The 18312-nt window shown below is 46.3% G+C and overlaps 1 protein-coding gene across 1 annotated transcript in view; it reads left to right on the top strand.

The window, feature by feature from the left end:
- Window positions 1-18312, top strand: part of LOC139273868 (cation channel sperm-associated auxiliary subunit epsilon-like) — a 252269-nt gene that overhangs the window by 23563 nt on the left and 210394 nt on the right. The window contains exons 5-7 of the mRNA XM_070890944.1: window positions 1647-2021; window positions 3666-3723; window positions 8472-8658. Of these exons, the coding sequence (XP_070747045.1) occupies window positions 1647-2021; window positions 3666-3723; window positions 8472-8658 (620 nt within the window). The remainder of the gene's footprint in view (window positions 1-1646; window positions 2022-3665; window positions 3724-8471; window positions 8659-18312) is intronic.

The following is an 18312-nucleotide window of genomic DNA, read 5'->3' as shown; positions in this document are numbered from 1 at the left end:
ATGGCGGCAGATTAGGAAAAGGGGAGGTGCAACGAGATCTGGGTGTCATGGTTCATCAGTCATTGAAAGTTGGCATGCAGGTACAGCAGGCGGTGAAGTAGGCAAATGTTATGTTGGCCTTCATAGCTAGGGGATTTGAGTATAGGAGCAGGGAGGTCTTACTGCAGTTCTACAGGGCCTTACTGAGGACTCACCTGGAATATTGTGTTCAGTTTTGGTCTCCTAATCTGAGGAAGGACGTTCTTGCTATTGAGGGAGTGCAGCGAAGGTTCACCAGACGGATTCCCAGGATGGCTGGACTGACATATGAGGAGAGATTGGATCGACTGGGCCTTTATTCATTGGAGTTTAGAAGGATGAGAGGGGATCTCATAGAAACATATAAAATTCTGATGGGACTGGATAGGTTAGATGCAGAAAGAATATTCCCGATGTTGGGGAAGTCCAGAAGCAGGGGACACAGTCTTAGGATAAGGGGTAGGCCATTTAGGACTGAGTTGAGGAGAAACTTCTTCACTCAGAGAGTTGTTAACCTGTGAAATTCCCTACCGCAGAGAGTTGTTGATGCCAGTTCATTGGATATATTCAAGAGGGAGTTAGATATGGCCCTTACGGCTAAAGGGATCAAGGGGTATGGAGAGAAAGCAGGAAAAGGGTACATAGGGAATGATCAGCCATGATCTTATCGAATGGTGGTGCAGGCTCGAAGGGCCGAATGGCCTACTCCTGCACCTATTTTCTATATTTGTATGACAGGTTAGATGCGGGAAGAATGTTCCCGATGTTGGGGAAGTCCAGAAACAGGGGACATAGTCTTAGGATAACGGGTAGGCCATTTAGGACTGAGATGAGGAGAAACTTCCTCACTCAAGAGTTGTTAACCTGTGGAATTCCCTGCTGCAGAGAGTTGTTGATGCCAGTTCATTGGATATATTCAAGAAGGAGTTAGATATGGCCGTTATAGCTAAAGGGATCAAGGGGTATGGAGAGAAGGCAAGAAAGTGGTACTGAGAGAATGATCAGCCATGATCTTATTGAATGGTGGTGCAGGCTTGAAGGGCCGAATGGCCTACTCCTGCACCTATTTTCTATGTTTCTATGTTTACTAGGACTTTGCCTTTAAACTCACACACTGACGTATCTCATCTTGCCATTCTGAAATAGATTATAATTTCTGTTACTTTTAGTGTATTTTGCAGATGTGAAATCTCTCTAGTCCAGAGTTTTGCAGCACAGACCTAATCGAACGAGCCATAGTAATGCCTGTTGTAAATTTTTGTTCAGGATTTTTTTCTTTGTGTTCCGCTGTATTTCTTCCTTCCAAGTACCGCTCATCTCCATGCATCCTGCTCGAGGGAGGTTGTGACATGAACAGATACATTCTGATCAACTGGCAAATGTAAAAGAAAAAAGTTTACATCGAGGTTCTCCCCTCCGTCTTCAGCTCAGAAAAGCGCATTGCTTTTGAATGGTGATCCGTACAGTAGTTAAATTGAGAATTGACAAAATTAACAGGTGCATCAACTGAGACGGGGCAAGTTTAAGACATGACTGATGTCCCTGGGATTTCTACTTGTACTTTGAGTTAATAAATCACCTAAATATAAAGATAATTTTCAGCATAGTTCTTCTGATTCTTTCAATAGGTACTGGACAGTCAACATTTACAATGTAACTACTGAGATAATTCTTACAATTGGTGGCAGACCTATAACTTACAACGATTTATTTATCGTGGATACAGTCTACACTATTGAAAAACGTCTCGATCTCTCTTTCATTAAAGCACTTGGGTATTTTTCACTGAAACTGGATGAGGGCAGCAATCCCTTGATCGTGTACCACCCATGTTCTGCCAGCAGTGCCTTACTTCTGACAGTTCATGGTACCTTTATAACCCATGATGGTTTTATTACGGTGGAAGAGCTGAAAATTGTACCTACCGAACTACAGCTTCGAGAACAGAACAAAGTAAAAACAGCTGCATTCCTGGAGAGAAACATCTTATTTCTTATTGATCAGTCAGTTTACATAAGACATGCAAAAGGTTTTTATACAAAACTTGGGACTAAGAGTGATCTACCCGAAAATGGGATTATTGGCCTACTGAGCAGGACAGCATGTGCAGTTGTATATCCAGTAACGGTAGGTCTATTTAAATTATTATTAAATTAAAAATATTTTCCCTCTTCACAATCTTTTGCATTTTTTCACCATCCAGTGGGCCACAATTGTAGTTTCAAAGTACCAGAGATGAACCAGTAAAATGTGGAGGTGAGTAGAAGAGGAGATATCTTATGGAAATAGTCAACAGTCTTTCAGTGAATACAGCAGTATCGTTGCTTTCGAAAACAGGTGCAGAAATTATGAGAATTTTTGAAGACAAAAGGTCAGAACATACATGCTATTACAGGGGATGGCTGTGAGAACCAGGATTCCTTTTAACAGCGTTCCTTATACGATCAAAGGTATGCTGGAGTTTGGCTCAGCTACTTTTTTGTGGGACTGCCTGGGAAATTCAGGTGTCATATCTGAGATTATCCCTTACGTTCAAGTGATATTTACACGGAGAGGTCCGTGCCCGGTATCGTCATGTTGATCCAGGCCGACTCAAGCTTTGTATCATTGTCTTGCCATATATTCCTTTCCCACTTGGGACGCAGGTAATGACCCAGGAATTCATAGCTGAATGGGGTTGCATGACTCCGAGAGATTATTAGTGAAAGTTACTATCTCCATCTCACTAGCACCCTCTTAAATTCTCTTAGGTGGTCAGTTCAGGCCACCTACGTGATCCTATCATAATAGCAACATCGTCAGCCAAGAGATAAATATTGGCCAGGACAACTGCACTGCTCTTCTTCAAATAATGCCACAGGATTTTTTACATCCACCGAAGAGGGCAGACAGGATGTCCTTTTAATTTCTCATCCTAAAGGCGACTGTTCTGACAGTGCAATACTCCTTCGGTGCTGCAGTGGAGTGTCAGCCAATATGATGTTCTCAAGTCCTGGAGTGGGACTTGTACCCATGACCTTCTGACTCAGAAGTGAGAGTTTACCACTGAGTTCAAGGTTGACACCTTATATATTAAAATGTATGCCTAAAAATATTGATAAGTTACTGCAGATCAATGAGCTGCCATTATTATTTACAATGTGGCTATAAAAAGCACCTGTCAACAAAGGGCATGGAAACAGGATTCACAGATACCTTGAGCTGGCAGAACTGAGTTGACCCATTATGTTATTTATACCAGTTACGTACCTATTTGGATGGTTAATAAGTGACCATTATTGTAGGCGTGCTTTGATTGGCTCAGTTGTGCATTAGATATAATGCAAGAACGTACACTGAGTAAAATCACACATTTTAAGCAAATTGTTAAAAAAAATGGGAGAAAAATTAGCTCCCATTTACAATGTCCCCCAGTGTACTACAAAAAAACTGAAGGGGGCGAAATTGGGCTCTTTTGCGCCTCCCATTAGCACTTCTGAGGGGCATTAGAAGGGTGCAAATGGTTTTGCGACTGGGCACAGCAAGATCAGCGACTCCCGCCATATTCAGCGGATGTGTAGTAGCGCCGGTACGGCATTGTGCCCCAATCTCCTTTGCACATCACCCTGGTAGTGCCCGGACCCAAAATTGCATTTTGCCCCCTGCAGCAGCATTAGGCGAAAACACCGACAATTGCAGGAGGCGTGCATCGGGCGGCCGGCCGAGGTAAGTTTAAAAAAAACTTACCTTGCAGCTTTTTTCACAGGTTCCTGCCCACGATCGATCAGCCCGGCGCTCTGCTTGAGTACCGGGCTGATCGGGCGGGATTGTGTCTGCCGTTGTGGAGCAGGTAAAATTTATTTCCTTTGCAGCAACTGTAGCAGTGGCCCTTCACTTTAAGGGAGGCAACGCGGCAGTGCTGCATGGCCCAGTATGCAGTACTGCTCAACTCACCACCCCACCCGCTGCCAATTGTACTCCAGAAAGGAAGTGGAGCGCTTGATTTAACATCCCACTTCCTTCGTCTTGCACAAATGCCGAATTTTTTAAAAGTTTGAAATGATTAGCGCATGGGGAGAATTTTATAAACTTTTAAAAGTTAGCGCCCCAAACGGAGCGATACCCAATTTAATCCCAGAAGTGTTAGGACACCAATCGGTTGACATTGCCCAGCATCCCGTTTGGAGGCAGTAACTTTGCGGGACCAGAACACTAATTGCCCAGCCTGAAAGTTCCGCCCCCAGCGAGGAATTGGGCCCTTCCACCCCTCAAGAGAGGCAGAGCACTATTGGAGCCGCTTCCCATCCGTGGAGGGGCGTCAGCGCTTCGCAATTAAAGGGCAGGGCTGCTGCGCGCTCTGCAGTCCCTTTGGCAGCCACCAGGGACGCCCTCGACCGGGCAAACAGCTGGGCACCCATAATGGAGTTCCGAGCTGCAGGATGGTGGCCCGGTCGATGCAAGGGCCGTCATTGTCAGACCGACAGAAGAGTCGGCCAATAGAAAAAAATGGCGGCCCACGGCATAAATGGCCTCCCCTTTAAGAGGCGCCTCAGCGGCGGATGTCCGCCAGCTTCCTGACCCGCAAAGCTGCTGGTGACATCGGCCGGTTCCATCCTCGCTGCTCACAGGGCAATTCCTCCATGGGGCGGTGAGGGGTTTGCGCGCACGCCGATGATGTTATTGCCGTGCTTGCACCAGCCCACGGCATAAATTGCGGGGCGCGGTGCTAACAACAACACCCCCCCCATTAAACCTCTAGGGAAATTTCCCTTGAGGTGCTATCGACCCCTTCCCCCATGCGATAACCCCATTAGTACCCCCGTAGCGCTAAAAAGGGCAATTTTGCCCCCCCCAATTACCTTAGTCTTATTTTACTCTTACCTACCTTTGTGCTGGTTTTCTAAAAATGTTCTTAATTGAATGAAATCCCACTCTTATTTGCTCAGCAAGTTTAAGTCCTGCATAGATTCACCCATATAGATCAGGTAGTTTGGGCAGGTTCAATTCCCAGTTTATATGGAGTTAGCTGATTAGGCGCCTGATTGGAGAGTGTATGGTTGACAAGAGTTGCTGCTCTTGATCATCCAGTGCAATGTACTTGAAGTGCGTTTGTTATTCAGTATGGGCAGGATTGTACTCACCTGCGTTGTTCTCTTTGGTCAAATAGCTTGCTGACAATCACATGAACAATACTCTCTTGGGCAAGCTGTTGGAGGGTACCTCATGAAGGAAGCAACATCTTCAGGGAGGGGAAAAAAGTATTGGGAGGCTTTAAAAAATAGGAATAATGTCCAGGTGATTCCTCATCGAAGGGATGACAAATTGCTGTTTTATGTGGAAGATGCACTTGTTTCAGTAATGACAAAGACTTCATCTGTGGTAAGGTGACCAACCCGTATCTCATAAGCTACATGCAGCTTTTGGGAGCGGAGAATTGTGACTTTGGCTGACATTGTAAAACAAGCTATATCAATTCAGCCGCCCGTTGTACATCTCTGATTTTCATTGATGTCAATTTCAAGCCTTTTTTTAAAGACTTCCTGTTCTGCTGAACATAATAGAACATACATAAGAACATAAGAATTAGGAACAGGAGTAGGCCATCTAGCCCCTCGAGCTTGCTCCGCCATTCAAAAAGATCATGGCTGATCTGGCCGTGGACTCAGCTCCACTTACCCGTCCGCTCCCCATAACCCTTAATTCCCTTATTGGTTAAAAATTTATCATTGAATACATTCAATGAGCTAGCCTCAACTGCTTCCTTGGGCAGAGAATTCCACAGATTCACAACCCTCTGGGAGAAGAAATTCCTTCTCAACTCGGTTTTAAATTGGCTCCCCCGTATTTTGAGGCTGTGCCCCCTAGTTCTAGTTTCCCCGACCAGTGGAAACAACCTCTCTGCCTCTATCTTGTCTATCCCTTTCATTATTTTAAATGTTTCTACAAGATCACCCCTCATCCTTCTGAACTCCAATGAGTAAAGACCCAGTCTACTCAATCTATCATCATAAGGTAACCCCCTCATCTCTGGAATCAGCCTAGTGAATCGTCTCTGTACCCCTTCCAAAGCTAGTATATCCTTCCTTAAGTAAGGTGACCAAAACTGCACACAGTACTCCAGGTGCAGACACCCAAAACTCTATACAGTTGCAGAAGGACCTCCCTGCTTTTGTACTCCATCCCTCTCGCAATGAAGGCCAACATTCCATTTGCCTTCCTGATTACCTGCTGCACCTGAAAACTAACTTTTTGGGATTCATGCACAAGGACCCACAGGTCCCTCTTCACCACAGCATGTTGTAATTTCTCCCCATTCAAATAATATTCCCTTTTACTATATTTTTCCCAAGGTGGATGACCTCACACTTTCCGACATTGTATTCCATCTGCCAAACCTTAGCCCATTCGCTTAACCTATCCAAATCTCTTTGCAGCCTCTCTGTGTCCTCTATACAACCCGCTTTCCCACTAATCTTTGTGTCATCTGCAAATTTTGTTACACTACACTCTGTCCCCTCTTCCAGGTCATCTATGTATATTGTAAACAGTTGTGGTCCCAGCACCGATCTCTGTGGCACACCACTGACCACCGATTTCCAACCCGAAAAGAACCCATTTATCCCGACTCTCTGCTTTCTGTTAGCCAGCCAATTCTCTATCCATGCTAATACATTTCCTCTGACTCCGCATACCTTTATCTTCTGCAATAACCTTTTGTGTGGCACCTTATCGAATGCCTTTTGAAAATCTAAATACACCACATCCATCGGTATACCTCTATCCACCATGCTCGTTATATCCTCAAAGAATTCCAGTAAATTAGTTAAACATGATTTCCCCTTCATAAATCCATGCTGTGTCTGCTTGATTGCACTATTCCTATCTAGATGTCCCGCTATTTCTTCCTTAATGATAGTTTCAAGCATTTTCCCCCTACAGATGTTAAACTAACCGGCCTATAGTTACCTGCCTTTTGTCTGCCCCCTTTTTTAAACAGAGGTGTTACATTAGCTGCTTTCCAATCCGCTGGTACCTCCCCAGAGTCCAGAGAATTTTGGTAGATTATAACGAATGCATCTGCTATAACTTCCGCCATCTCTTTTAATACCCTGGGATGCATTTCATCAGGACCAGGGGACTTGTCTACCTTGAGTCCCATTAGCCTGTCTAGCACTACCCCCCTAGTGATAGTGATTGTCTCAAGGTCCTCCCTTCCCACATTCCTGTGACCAGCAATTTTTGGCATGGGTTTTGTGTCTTCCACTGTGAAGACTGAAGCAAAATAATTATTTAAGGTCTCAGCCATTTCCACATTTCCCATTATTAAATCCCCCTTCTCATTTTCTAAGGGACCAACATTTACTTTAGTCACTCTTTTCCGTTTTATATATCTGTAAAAGCTTTTACTATCCGTTTTTATGTTTTGCACAAGTTTATCTTCGTAATCTATCTTTTCTTTCTTTATTGCTTTCTTAGTCATTCTTTGCTGTTGTTTAAAATTTTCCCAATCTTCTATTTTCCCACTAACCTTGGCCACCTTATACGCATTGGTTTTTAATTTGATACTCTCCTTTATTTCCTTGGTTATCCACGGCTGGTTATCCCTTCTCTTACCGCTCTTCTTTTTCACTGGAGGTTTGTTAATATTTCAATTATAGTTGGCGTTCTAATGATTTTCCAGACAATATTTGGCTACTTTTGTTTCAATATAAATATTCCCTGCAACAAAAAAATTAAAAACCAGAGAACATAATATATATTTAAATGTTTCTTTAAAAGCATCTGCCTTATATTGGGAGAGCAGAGCGCAATCAAGTTCAAAAGCAGGGAAATTGCGCCATCTTATTTAAATATATTAAACATTAAATGAAATTCCTATATATTTTGTGTGAGATTATTTTAGGCCGGCCTGAAGTGACCAAGCCTTCTGGCTGGAACATGCATCCTTGTATTTGACTTAATATCTCTTTGTCGGTAATGTATTCAATTATTTCTTCTGGCTCTAGAACTTTTGAACAATTGATCGCCCCTTGATTTGTGATAAGAAATTTAATATGACTTTTCTCAAAGGACAGAGGAGGAAGTTCAGAATTCTGCATATAACATGTTACTTCTGATCGCATAAATATAACCCACTTTATTAAAATGTTTACCTATTTCAATGTATTTTGCAGGACGAATATATCTTGAGTTCAGCTGCTGTATGGACTAGCAACAACTTGTATCTTTTAAATTCAAGGGAAGTCTCATTTTCCAAACATTTAAAACTACCTGATTGGTCAGCTGTCCTTAAATTTGCAAAAAATTCCACGATAAACATTGGTGCAGTATCATTTGGTTCTCGTCCTCCTGAAGTTGGAGTTCTGATAGAGGTCAGGAATTACAATACTCAAAGAAGACTATACTTAACCATTTACAATGAAGAAACCGAGACATGGGTACTTTCTTCCCTTTTCTTATATGCTGATTCACAGTATTTGCCTGTTAGCCCTTTTTATATGCATTTTATTGATTCGGCTTTGCCAACGGTGTTTATCTGGAGCAATAACTCCGTGTTCTATAGCTTGAGAAACAACAGTAAGAGTGGAAAGATGACTATTAATGGAAACGAAGACCTTTCCAGTGCAGTGGAAGGAAGCAGTATCCATCAAATTATTTTTGGTTAAGTACTTTGTTTACATCATAATTTTTTCTCGATAAATATATTATTGCTATGAATGTGTTATGTCGGCAGTAACGATGTTGGCCTGGATGTGATGGTCAGCAGCAAAGAAACGGTGCTTTGCCGTTCATCACGTTTTATAGGCAGCTGCCGGTTCCAAGAGTTCATTTTCAGCATGGGCCCCTTTACAGGGAATCTGTGGTGTATGTGAGCAGGTCAATAAACAGCGTTTCTCTTTAACCAATCAGATTGAAGAATCCTCACCGAGATATGCAGGGGATAATTTTAACCCCCAAAACAGGTGGGTTGGTGTCAGGTGAGTTGTAAAGTTTGAGTGTTTTCGTGCCCTCAAAAAAAAACAAGGGGGCACTTGTTTGAAAGTGTTTGGTGTGTGTCGTCCCACCCCACCGCCCCCTTTAATCAGGGAGCACTTGATTTCATTGTTTCCTACAAAATAGTTGTAAAGTTTTAGAGGAAGGCCTCCTCGTAGGACTGCTCCTGGGCATGGCCACGGTGCCCATCCAACAGGTCCAGGCAGCGGGTGGTCGAGGGGGTCGTTCAGCCCGACTGCCTGCCTCTCTTCCATGGTTACATCCGAGCCAGGGTGTACCTGAAGATGGAGCACGTGGTGTCCACCGGTATGCTAGCGGCCTTACGTGAGAAGTGGGCACCGGAAGGACGGGAGTGCATCATCATCCCTGGCAATCAAATTTTAATTTGACTATTATTATTACAAGTTTAATTTGTTTAATGTGTCGGTTTTGGTGCCCCCCCCTCTTTAATCAGGGGGCACTTGATTTACATTTGATTTACAGGTGCAACTAAAATAATTGTAAAATTTTAGAAGTCTTAACCCCAACCCGCCTACACTTCCATAGTATGCAGGAAAACCTGTACTTCTGGGTTTACCAACCCCTCTCGCGCACACCCCACCCTCTTACGAACCCCACTCCTGTTAATATCAAGGCTGCAAAGTAAACCAGGAAGTATAACTTTGAATATTTAATTCAATGTAAAATCATGTACAGAAAGCAAAATAAAGTAAGGGGAAAAAAGAGATTAAGGGGGCGCGGAAGGCCTGCCCCGGCTGCTGAATTAAGTTTACTGCTCCGCAAAGAAAGTGGAGCGCAATCTCGCACGCTCCACTTCCTGTAGGGGCGGGACCAGCAGCGCTAATGGAGTGCGGTCGGGAGAGCTACGTGGATGCTCCACATAGCATTGACCCGCTTCAACGCCCCTCCCTTCGCTTAAAGGGGAGGGCCGCTGCGCACTCTGCAAGGCCTCTGGTAGCCTCCACTGACCACTGAGACTGCAGCCCGGCACCCAAAACGGAGTGCCGGGCTGCACAGATGGTGGCCCGGACCATGCTAGGGAGCACGTCCTCGCGGGGTAGAAATGGATTGGTGCGCGGCAATTACATCTTCACCAGTTGTGTGGGTAGTCAGTTACACCATGGGAAAGCCTGCAATTCTCGCAAAGCTGCGTGCTTGCTCCGCCTGTTGTTTTGGCCAGAGAGAATGAAATGTATTCAGCTCTCTTGGAATACAGAGTCTCAGTTACCTCCAGTGTTCCCACTTAGCGGGCACGCAGTAATCTGCATGATCTCATGCAGGCCACGCACCAGTTTTTGCATTGTAAATTCTGTGCATCAATCATCCCATTAATTTATTTGGGATGCTCGGCCCATTCAAAATACCACGCATGTGAACCGACTGCACGGGAGCTGCAGAGTCGGCGCAGCTTAAAGGAAATATTGCCGCAACTGTGCATGAATTGAAAGGGACTGCTCATTAAGAGAAATAGGCCGCACAGGACAATGTGCAGCTCACAGTGAACATTAGTTACCTTCCTTATGCAACAGTGAACAGCAAACGGCAAGATGTTGCAAATATCTCCTACTCCAGCCAGGAAGGAGCCCCTGATCCATAAAGGTTCATGGGCACCACATTTACGGCCTCTGGCAATGCAGTCCTCGCCCTGCTATGAGGCTGTGGCAAGTAGCAGATTTCAGTGAGGACGTACTTAGTGAAGCGCAGACGTCTGACACACTGTTCCTTACTCAGGTAGGAGTAGTACTTCCTGAACAGCCTGCGCTGATATGGCCTTCTGCTGAGAGCAGCGTGTCCTGTTCTGTGTCATTCTCCTTGTCACTGTCATTCTCCTTGTCACTATTTGTGAAGTACAATGCATACTACTGCACTTTTGTCTGGGAGCAAGTGATTCGTGTAGAATCCTTGAGGTTAAGACGAAGTCTTGCAGCATTTGCCACATCATTCTCTGTAGACTTTAGCAACTTTAAAGAACTCTGGAAACCACCAAACACTTCAACAAACATAGAAACAGCCAGTAGAAATTAATCAGCAGCTAACTTGTAAGTAGGTGATGATCCCTTTAAATAGCGCTGGTGGGAGTTCCTTCTGCTTAATGCATGTTCAACTGTGTGTGTAAAGTCCTTACACAATACCACAAATCCACACGAGGCACATTCTATGGACAAGGTCACTCTGACCTGCACCTTTATTCACAGTACCAAGAAGTGATGACCCTGTGTGGGACCTCCCTTTATATACCTGGATGACCAGGTGAGAAGTTCAAGTTCACCCCCTGTGGTCAATGTGTGCATTTCTCAAATATATACAGTATTGCAGTGTTGCTACATGAAGGTTACATACATGACATCACCTCCCCCCAACGTCTTATTGGGATCACAGGTTAAGTCTTTCGGGTGGTCTGCGCTCCCTCGTAGAGCGCCGCAGTTGGGGCTCTGGCTGTTGAGCCTTGGCCTGCGTGTCTGTCCCCTGTGGTGATTCCGGCCTGTCCAGGCTGACCGCAGGGACTGTACATGCTGCTGAATGTTCTTGTTGCTCGTTCACAGGCGGTGGTGTGAATACCATCTCATGATCATCCTCATGTTCCTCAGAGTCCATGCTGAACCTTTATTTTTAAACTTGGTTCAGATGCTTGCGGCATATCTGCCTATTGTTAAGTGTAACCACGATGACCTATTCCCCTCTTTGTCTATTACAGTACCTTCAAGTCATTTGGGCCCCAAAGCATGATTGAGAACAAATACGGGGTCTATACATCTCCCCCTTGAATTACGGTCATGGTACTCATTTTGGGACTGGCGCTTGCCTTCAACAATGTCGGACAAGACAGGATGAATGAGGGACAGCCGAGTTTTGAGTGTACGTTTCATAAGGAGCTCCGCAGGTGGGACCCCCGTGAGCGAGTGCGGTCGGGACCTATAGGCCAGCAGGAGGCGCGATAGGCGGCATTGAAGGGAGAGACCTTGAATCCTGAGCATGCCTTGTTTCATGATTTGGACCGCACGTTCCGCCTGGCCATTGGAGGCCGGCTTGAAAGGTGCTGTCCTGACATGGTTGATGCCATTACTCGACATGAACTCCGGAATTCGTAGCTCGTGAAACATGGGCCATTATCGATAACAAGGCTGTCCGGCAAACCGTGGGTTGCAAAGACCGCACGTAGACTCTCCACAGTGGTGGATGTCGTGCACGAATTCAAAATTATGTACTCGATCCATTTTGAGTATGCATCAACCACGATGAGAAACATTGCCCCATGAACGGGCCCGTGTAGTCTACGTGAATGCGTGACCATGGCCTGATGGGCCAGGACCACGGGCTGAGCGGGGCCTCCTTGGGGGCATTTTCCAGCTGAGCACACGTTGTGCACCTGCAAACACAGTGTTCTAGGTCTGAATCAATTCCCGGCCACCAAACGTGTGACCGGGCAATGGCCTTCATCAGCACGATGCCTGGGTGCTCGCTGTGGAGTTCCCTGATGAAAGCTTCCCTGCCCCTCTGGGGCATGACTACCCGGCTGCCCCATAGTAGGCAGTCGATTTAGATGGAGAGCTCATTCATCCGCCTGTGAATCGGTCTGACCTCCTCAGGGCATGCTCCGTGTGCGGGCACCCAATCCCCAGTCAGGACACATTTCTTAATCAAAGATAGGAGGGGATCTCTGTTGGTCCAGATTTTGATCTGGCGGGCTGTGATGGGGGAGCCTGCGATGTGAAAGGCATCAACGGCCATGACCATCTCAGCGCTTTGCTCCGCTACCCCCTCAGTGGTGGCCAGTGGAAGCCTGCTGAGCGCGTCAGCGCAATTTTCAGTGCCGGGCTGGTGCCAGATGGTGTAGTCATACGCAGCGAGCATGAGAGCCCATCACTGAAGGTGAGCTGACGCATTGGCATTGACAGCCTTGCTGTCTGACAACAGGGATGTTAATGGCTTGTGGTCCGTTTCTAATTCGAACCTCCTGCCAAAAAGGTACTGGTGCATCTTTTTCACCCCATAGACACATGCGAGTGCTCCCTTATCAACCATCCCATATCCACGTTCTGCTAGAGAGAGTGACCTGGAGGCATAAGCCACAGGTTGGAGTTGCCCCTCAGCATTGCACTGCTGCAACATGCACCCAACCCCATAGGACGATGCATCACATGTCAGAACCAATTTCTTACAGGGATTGTACAGGGTGAACAACCTATTTGAAAAGAGTAAGTTATGCGCCCGATTGAAAGCCCATTCTTGACAGTCCCCCCAAAACCAATCGCAACCCTTACGCAGGAACACGTGTAGTGGCTCCAACAATGTGCTTAAGTTTGGCAGAATGTTCCTGAAATAGTTCAAGAGTCCCAGAAATGAACGCAACTCTGATGTGTTGCAAGGCCTGGGCGCTCGTCGAATCGCCTCTGTTTTGGATTCGGTAGGCCGAATCCCGTCTGTAGCAACCCTCCTGCCCAAAAACTCGACTTCAGGAGCCAAAAACACACACTTAGGTTTCTTGAGTCGCAGGCCTACCCGGTCCAGTCGGCGTAGCACCTCTTCCAGGTTGTGGAGGTGTTCCTCGGTGTCCCGACCCATGATGAGAATATCGTCCTGGAATACAATCGTTCCAGGAATGGATTTGAGCAGGCTTTCCATGTTTCTTTGAAAGATCGCAGCCGCTGATCGAATGTCAAACAGGCACCTGTTGTAAACAAACTGTCCTTTGTGAGTGGCGATTGTGGGCAGTAGTTTGGATTTGTCGGCCAGTTCTTGGGTCATGTAGGCTGAAATGAGGTCCAACTTGATGAACAGCTTGCCGCCTGCCAGCGTGGCAAAAAGATCCTCTGTTCTCGGAAGCGGGTATTGGTCTTGTAGGGACACCCAGTTGATAGTGGCCTTGTAGGCGCCACAGATCCTGACCGAGCCATCCGCTTTTAGGATGGGAACAATGGGGCTCGCCCAGTCGCTGAATTCAACGGGCGAGATGATGCCCTCTCTCAGCAAATGGTCCAATTCGCTTTCAATTTTCTCCCGCATCACATACGGCACAGCTCTGGCTTTGTGGTGCACTGGTCTGGCGCCCGGGGTGATGCGAATCACTACTTTGGTACCTTTAAACGTCCCGACACCAGGTTGGAATAGCGACTCAAATTGCTGTAGGACCTGTGAGCATGAACTTCGCTCCACAGATGACACTGCGTGCACATCCCCCCATTTCCAGTTCATCTCAGCTAACCAGTTCCTCCCCAACAGTGCGGGACCATTGCCCGGGACAATCCAGAGTGGCAGCCGTTTCACTGATTCATTGTGTGTGACAGCCAACATTGCACTGTCTAGCACTGGAATGATTTCTTTGTTGTACGTCCATAGTTGAGTGTCAATGCATTCTAGTTTGGGTCTGCTGGCTTTGAGTGGCCATAGCTTTTCGAATTGTTGAACGCTCATGAGTGACTGGCTGGCCCCGTGTCCAGCTCCATGCGTACCGGGATGCCGTTTAATAGGACCTTCATCATCATAGGTGGCGTTTTGGTATGTGAGCTGTGAATGTTTGCTACATGAACCCGCTGAACTTCAGCGTCCATTGATTTGCCCCACGCGTCATCCTGCCTCGCAGACCCCTCTTCTGGTCCAACCGCCTCGTAAATTATCCTGGTCGTAGGCTTCCTGCACATTCTAGCTAAATGACCAGTGAGGTTACAATTTCTGCAGGCAAACTGTTGAAACCTGCAAGTCCTGGCAGCATGTCTGCCCCCACACCTCCAGCATGAACTGAGATTCCCATTATTGTGAACAAAAGAGCTGTTACAAGGCATTCCTCGCTGATTGTCCCTTTGACTGCTCTTGAGCACCCTGTTAGTAGGTGTCAATGGCCCCATCCCAGAATGCATTGTCCACTGGAATGGTGTAAATGTCCGTTCAGTCTGCCATTGTCTGTGTTGAAAACCTGTTCTGGGGTCTATTCCTGCCTGGGGTGTGTCGAACTGCCCTTGCCTGCCTGCTGGGCTCTCAGTCGCGTTTAGGATATTGACCCCCTGATCCATCGCCACGTTGGAGTCAGAGTTGCGCGCGTATATTATCTCGGTTTCCTCCTCACCCGCCATAAAAGTCTGAGCCAGCAACGCTGCCGCATCCAAGGTCAAGTCCTTGGTCTCGATTAACTTTCTGAAAATCCCGGCATGACTGATGCCCTCAGTAAAGAAATCCCTTAGCATCTCCCCACTGCAGGCGACTGTGAACTTAGAGGCTGGCCAAGCGCCGGAGGTCCGCAATGAAGTCCGGTATGCTCTGTCCTTCCCGACGTCGGTGGGTATAAAATCTGAGTCGGGGAATCTGTATGCTGCTCGTCGGTTTGAGGTGCTCACTGATTAGTTTGCTGAGCTCTTCAAAGGTTTTGTCCGCCGACTTCTCGGGTACGAGCAGATCTTTCATGACCGCGTTAGTCTTAGATCCACAGCTGGTCAGTAGATGAGCCCTTCGCTTGTCGGCCGCTGCACCTCCCAGCCAGTCCTTCGTGACAAAGCTCTGCTGGAGCCTCTCAATGAAATCGTCCCAGTCCTCACCAACACAATACCGTTCCTCAGTGCTACTGGTGGCCATTCTTGTGGGTCGTTGATTCCCGTTTCTCGTCGCCACTGTAAAGTCCTTACATAATACCACAAATCCACACAAGGCACATTCTATGGACAAGGTCACTCTGTAACCTGCACCTTTATTCACAGTACCAAGAAGTGATGACCCTGTGTGGGACCTCCCTTTATATACCTGGATGAGGAGTGTCTCCCACAAGTTCACCCACTGTGGTCAATGTGTGCATTTCTCAAGTATATACAGTATTGCAGTGTTGTTACATGAAGGTTACATACATGACAGTGCGAGCATAAGAGAGGGTGTTAACTGGAATGTTGAGCTCCAAAATGGCAGCCTACTGATCTGCTTACTCTGCATACTTCCAGCGGACGTGCCCTGCATGTGCACTAACACCCTCCCCAAGATGGCATCTGGCACAGCCCACACCAGAAGTGTGCACACGAACTGCAGATGCCATTTTGGAACCTAAATGGCACTTGTAGCGCCCACTTGCAGGCACTCCCTGCCTACACCTGTTGCCACATTTTTGTCACACTTTCTGTGTCAACATTTTACATTAAAAACAAAGGCATACAAAGTGGCCAAACTAGTGGGAGGACAGAAGATTGAGAACTTTTAAAAGCCAGCAAAGAATGACTTAAAAAAAATGATTAAAAAGATAGACTATGAAAGTAAACTAGCACGATACATAAAAACAGATAGCAAGAGTTTCTGCAGGTATATAAAAAGGAAAAGAGTGGCTAAAGTAAATGTTGATCCCTTAGAGGATGAGACCGGGGAATTAGTAATGGTGAACATGGAGATGGCAGAAACTCTGAACAAATAGAAACACAAAAAATAGGAGCAGTAGTAGGCCATTCGGCCCTTCGAGTCTGCACCGCCATTCAATATGACCATGGCTGATCATCTATCTCAACACCATATTCCCATTTTTTCCCCTTGATGTCTTTTGTTTCTGGAAATCTATCTCCCTCTTAAATATATTCAGTGACTTGGCCACCACAGCCTTCTATGGTTGAGAATTCCACAGGTTCACCACCCTCTGAGTGAAAACATTTCTCCTCATCTCGGTCCTAAATTTCCTACCCCGTATCCTGAGACTGTGACCCCTTGTTCTAGACTTCCCAGCCAGGGGAAACATCCTCCCTGCATCCAGTCTATCCAACCCAGTCAGAATTTTATACGTTTCAATGAGATCCCCTCTCATTCTTCTAAACTCTAGTGAATACAGGCCTAGTCGACCCAATCTCTCCTCATACGACAGTCCTGCCATCCCAGGAATCAGTCTGGTGAACCTTCACTGCACTCCCTCTATGGCAAGTATATCCTTTCTTAGGTAAGGAGACCAAAGCTGCACACAATAGTCTCACCAAGGCCTGTATAACTGTAGTAAGACATCTTTGCTCTTGTACTCAAATCCTCTTGCAATGAAGGCCAACATACCATTTGCCTTCCTAACTGCTTGCTGCACCTGCATGTTTGCTTTCAATGACTGGTGTACAAGGACACCCAGGTCCCTCTGTACATCGACACTTCCCAAGCCATCACCATTTAAATAATACTTTGTCTTTATGTTTTTCCTACCAAGGTGGATAACTTCACATTTAGCCACATTATACTGCATCTGCCATGTGTTATCACATCCTTCATAATAGACTCTCGCATTTTCCCTACTACTGATGTTAGGCTAACTGGTCTGTAGTTCCCCGTTTTCTCTCTCCCTCCTTTTTTAAATAGTGGGGTTACATTTGCCACCCTCCAATCTGCAGGAACTGTTCCATAATCTATAGAATTTTGGAAGATGACAACCAATGCATCTACTATTTCCATGGTTACCTCTTTTAGTACCCTGGGATGCAGATCATTATGCCCTGGGGATTTATTGGCCTTATGGTGTATGAAATGATACAATGAACTCTGTACTGTGAGCCAGTGACCAGGTGTAACCTGGTCAATCTTTAATGGCTTCCAGAAGTGAAGATACAAAGGTGAAGTTCAGGTTATATACCAGGCCCAGCACGAGTGTACCTATAACCCTAGGACCTCCAACGGTAATGCCCTCTGGTCGTGGGCAGATCTTATGTACATGCATTACATGATCCCCCACCCCCTCCCCCCACCCCGCCAATTTTTGGCACAAGTCCATTTTACAAGTTCAGACGGCCCAGAGCGCTTTGCTCCCTGGTTGATTGTCTCAGCACAATCCCAGTGCTTTCCGAGTCTCTCTCAATTTGGGGATGGGCATTGACCACAGTGGGTTCTTCTGATAGCTGGACGTGAGTTGTTTGGTCGTCTAAGCTTGCGGTGTCTTCTTCCAACTGTTCCGTTTCGGTCAGTGTGTCTTAGCTTGATTTGATCAATGTGTTTCCTGCACATCTGCCCATTCTTGAGCTTACCTAAATACACCCGGTTATCCTCCTTATCCGTAACATTGCCCGGGAGCCACTTGGGCCCTTGACCATGGTTAACTACATAAACTGGGTCATTTACAGATATGTCACGTGGCACTGCGGCGCGGACGTGATACCACTGCCAGCGTTGACGTTGGGTTTCAACTTGATCGTTAAGGTCAGGATGGACTAGAGAGAGCCTGTTTTTGAGGCCTCTCCATCAATAGTTGCGCAGGCGGGACCCCAGTGAGCATGTGTGGCCTCGTCCTGTAACTGAGCAGTATGCATGACAAGCATGTCTGCAAGGAACCGTGAGTTACGCGTTTCAGGCTCTGATGGTTTGAACTGTCCGCTCCGCTTGACCATTGGATGCGGG

Source organism: Pristiophorus japonicus, chromosome 9, assembly GCF_044704955.1.
Source record: "Pristiophorus japonicus isolate sPriJap1 chromosome 9, sPriJap1.hap1, whole genome shotgun sequence".
Taxonomy (NCBI): domain Eukaryota; kingdom Metazoa; phylum Chordata; class Chondrichthyes; family Pristiophoridae; genus Pristiophorus; species Pristiophorus japonicus.
This window is presented reverse-complemented; position numbering and strand designations above follow the sequence as displayed.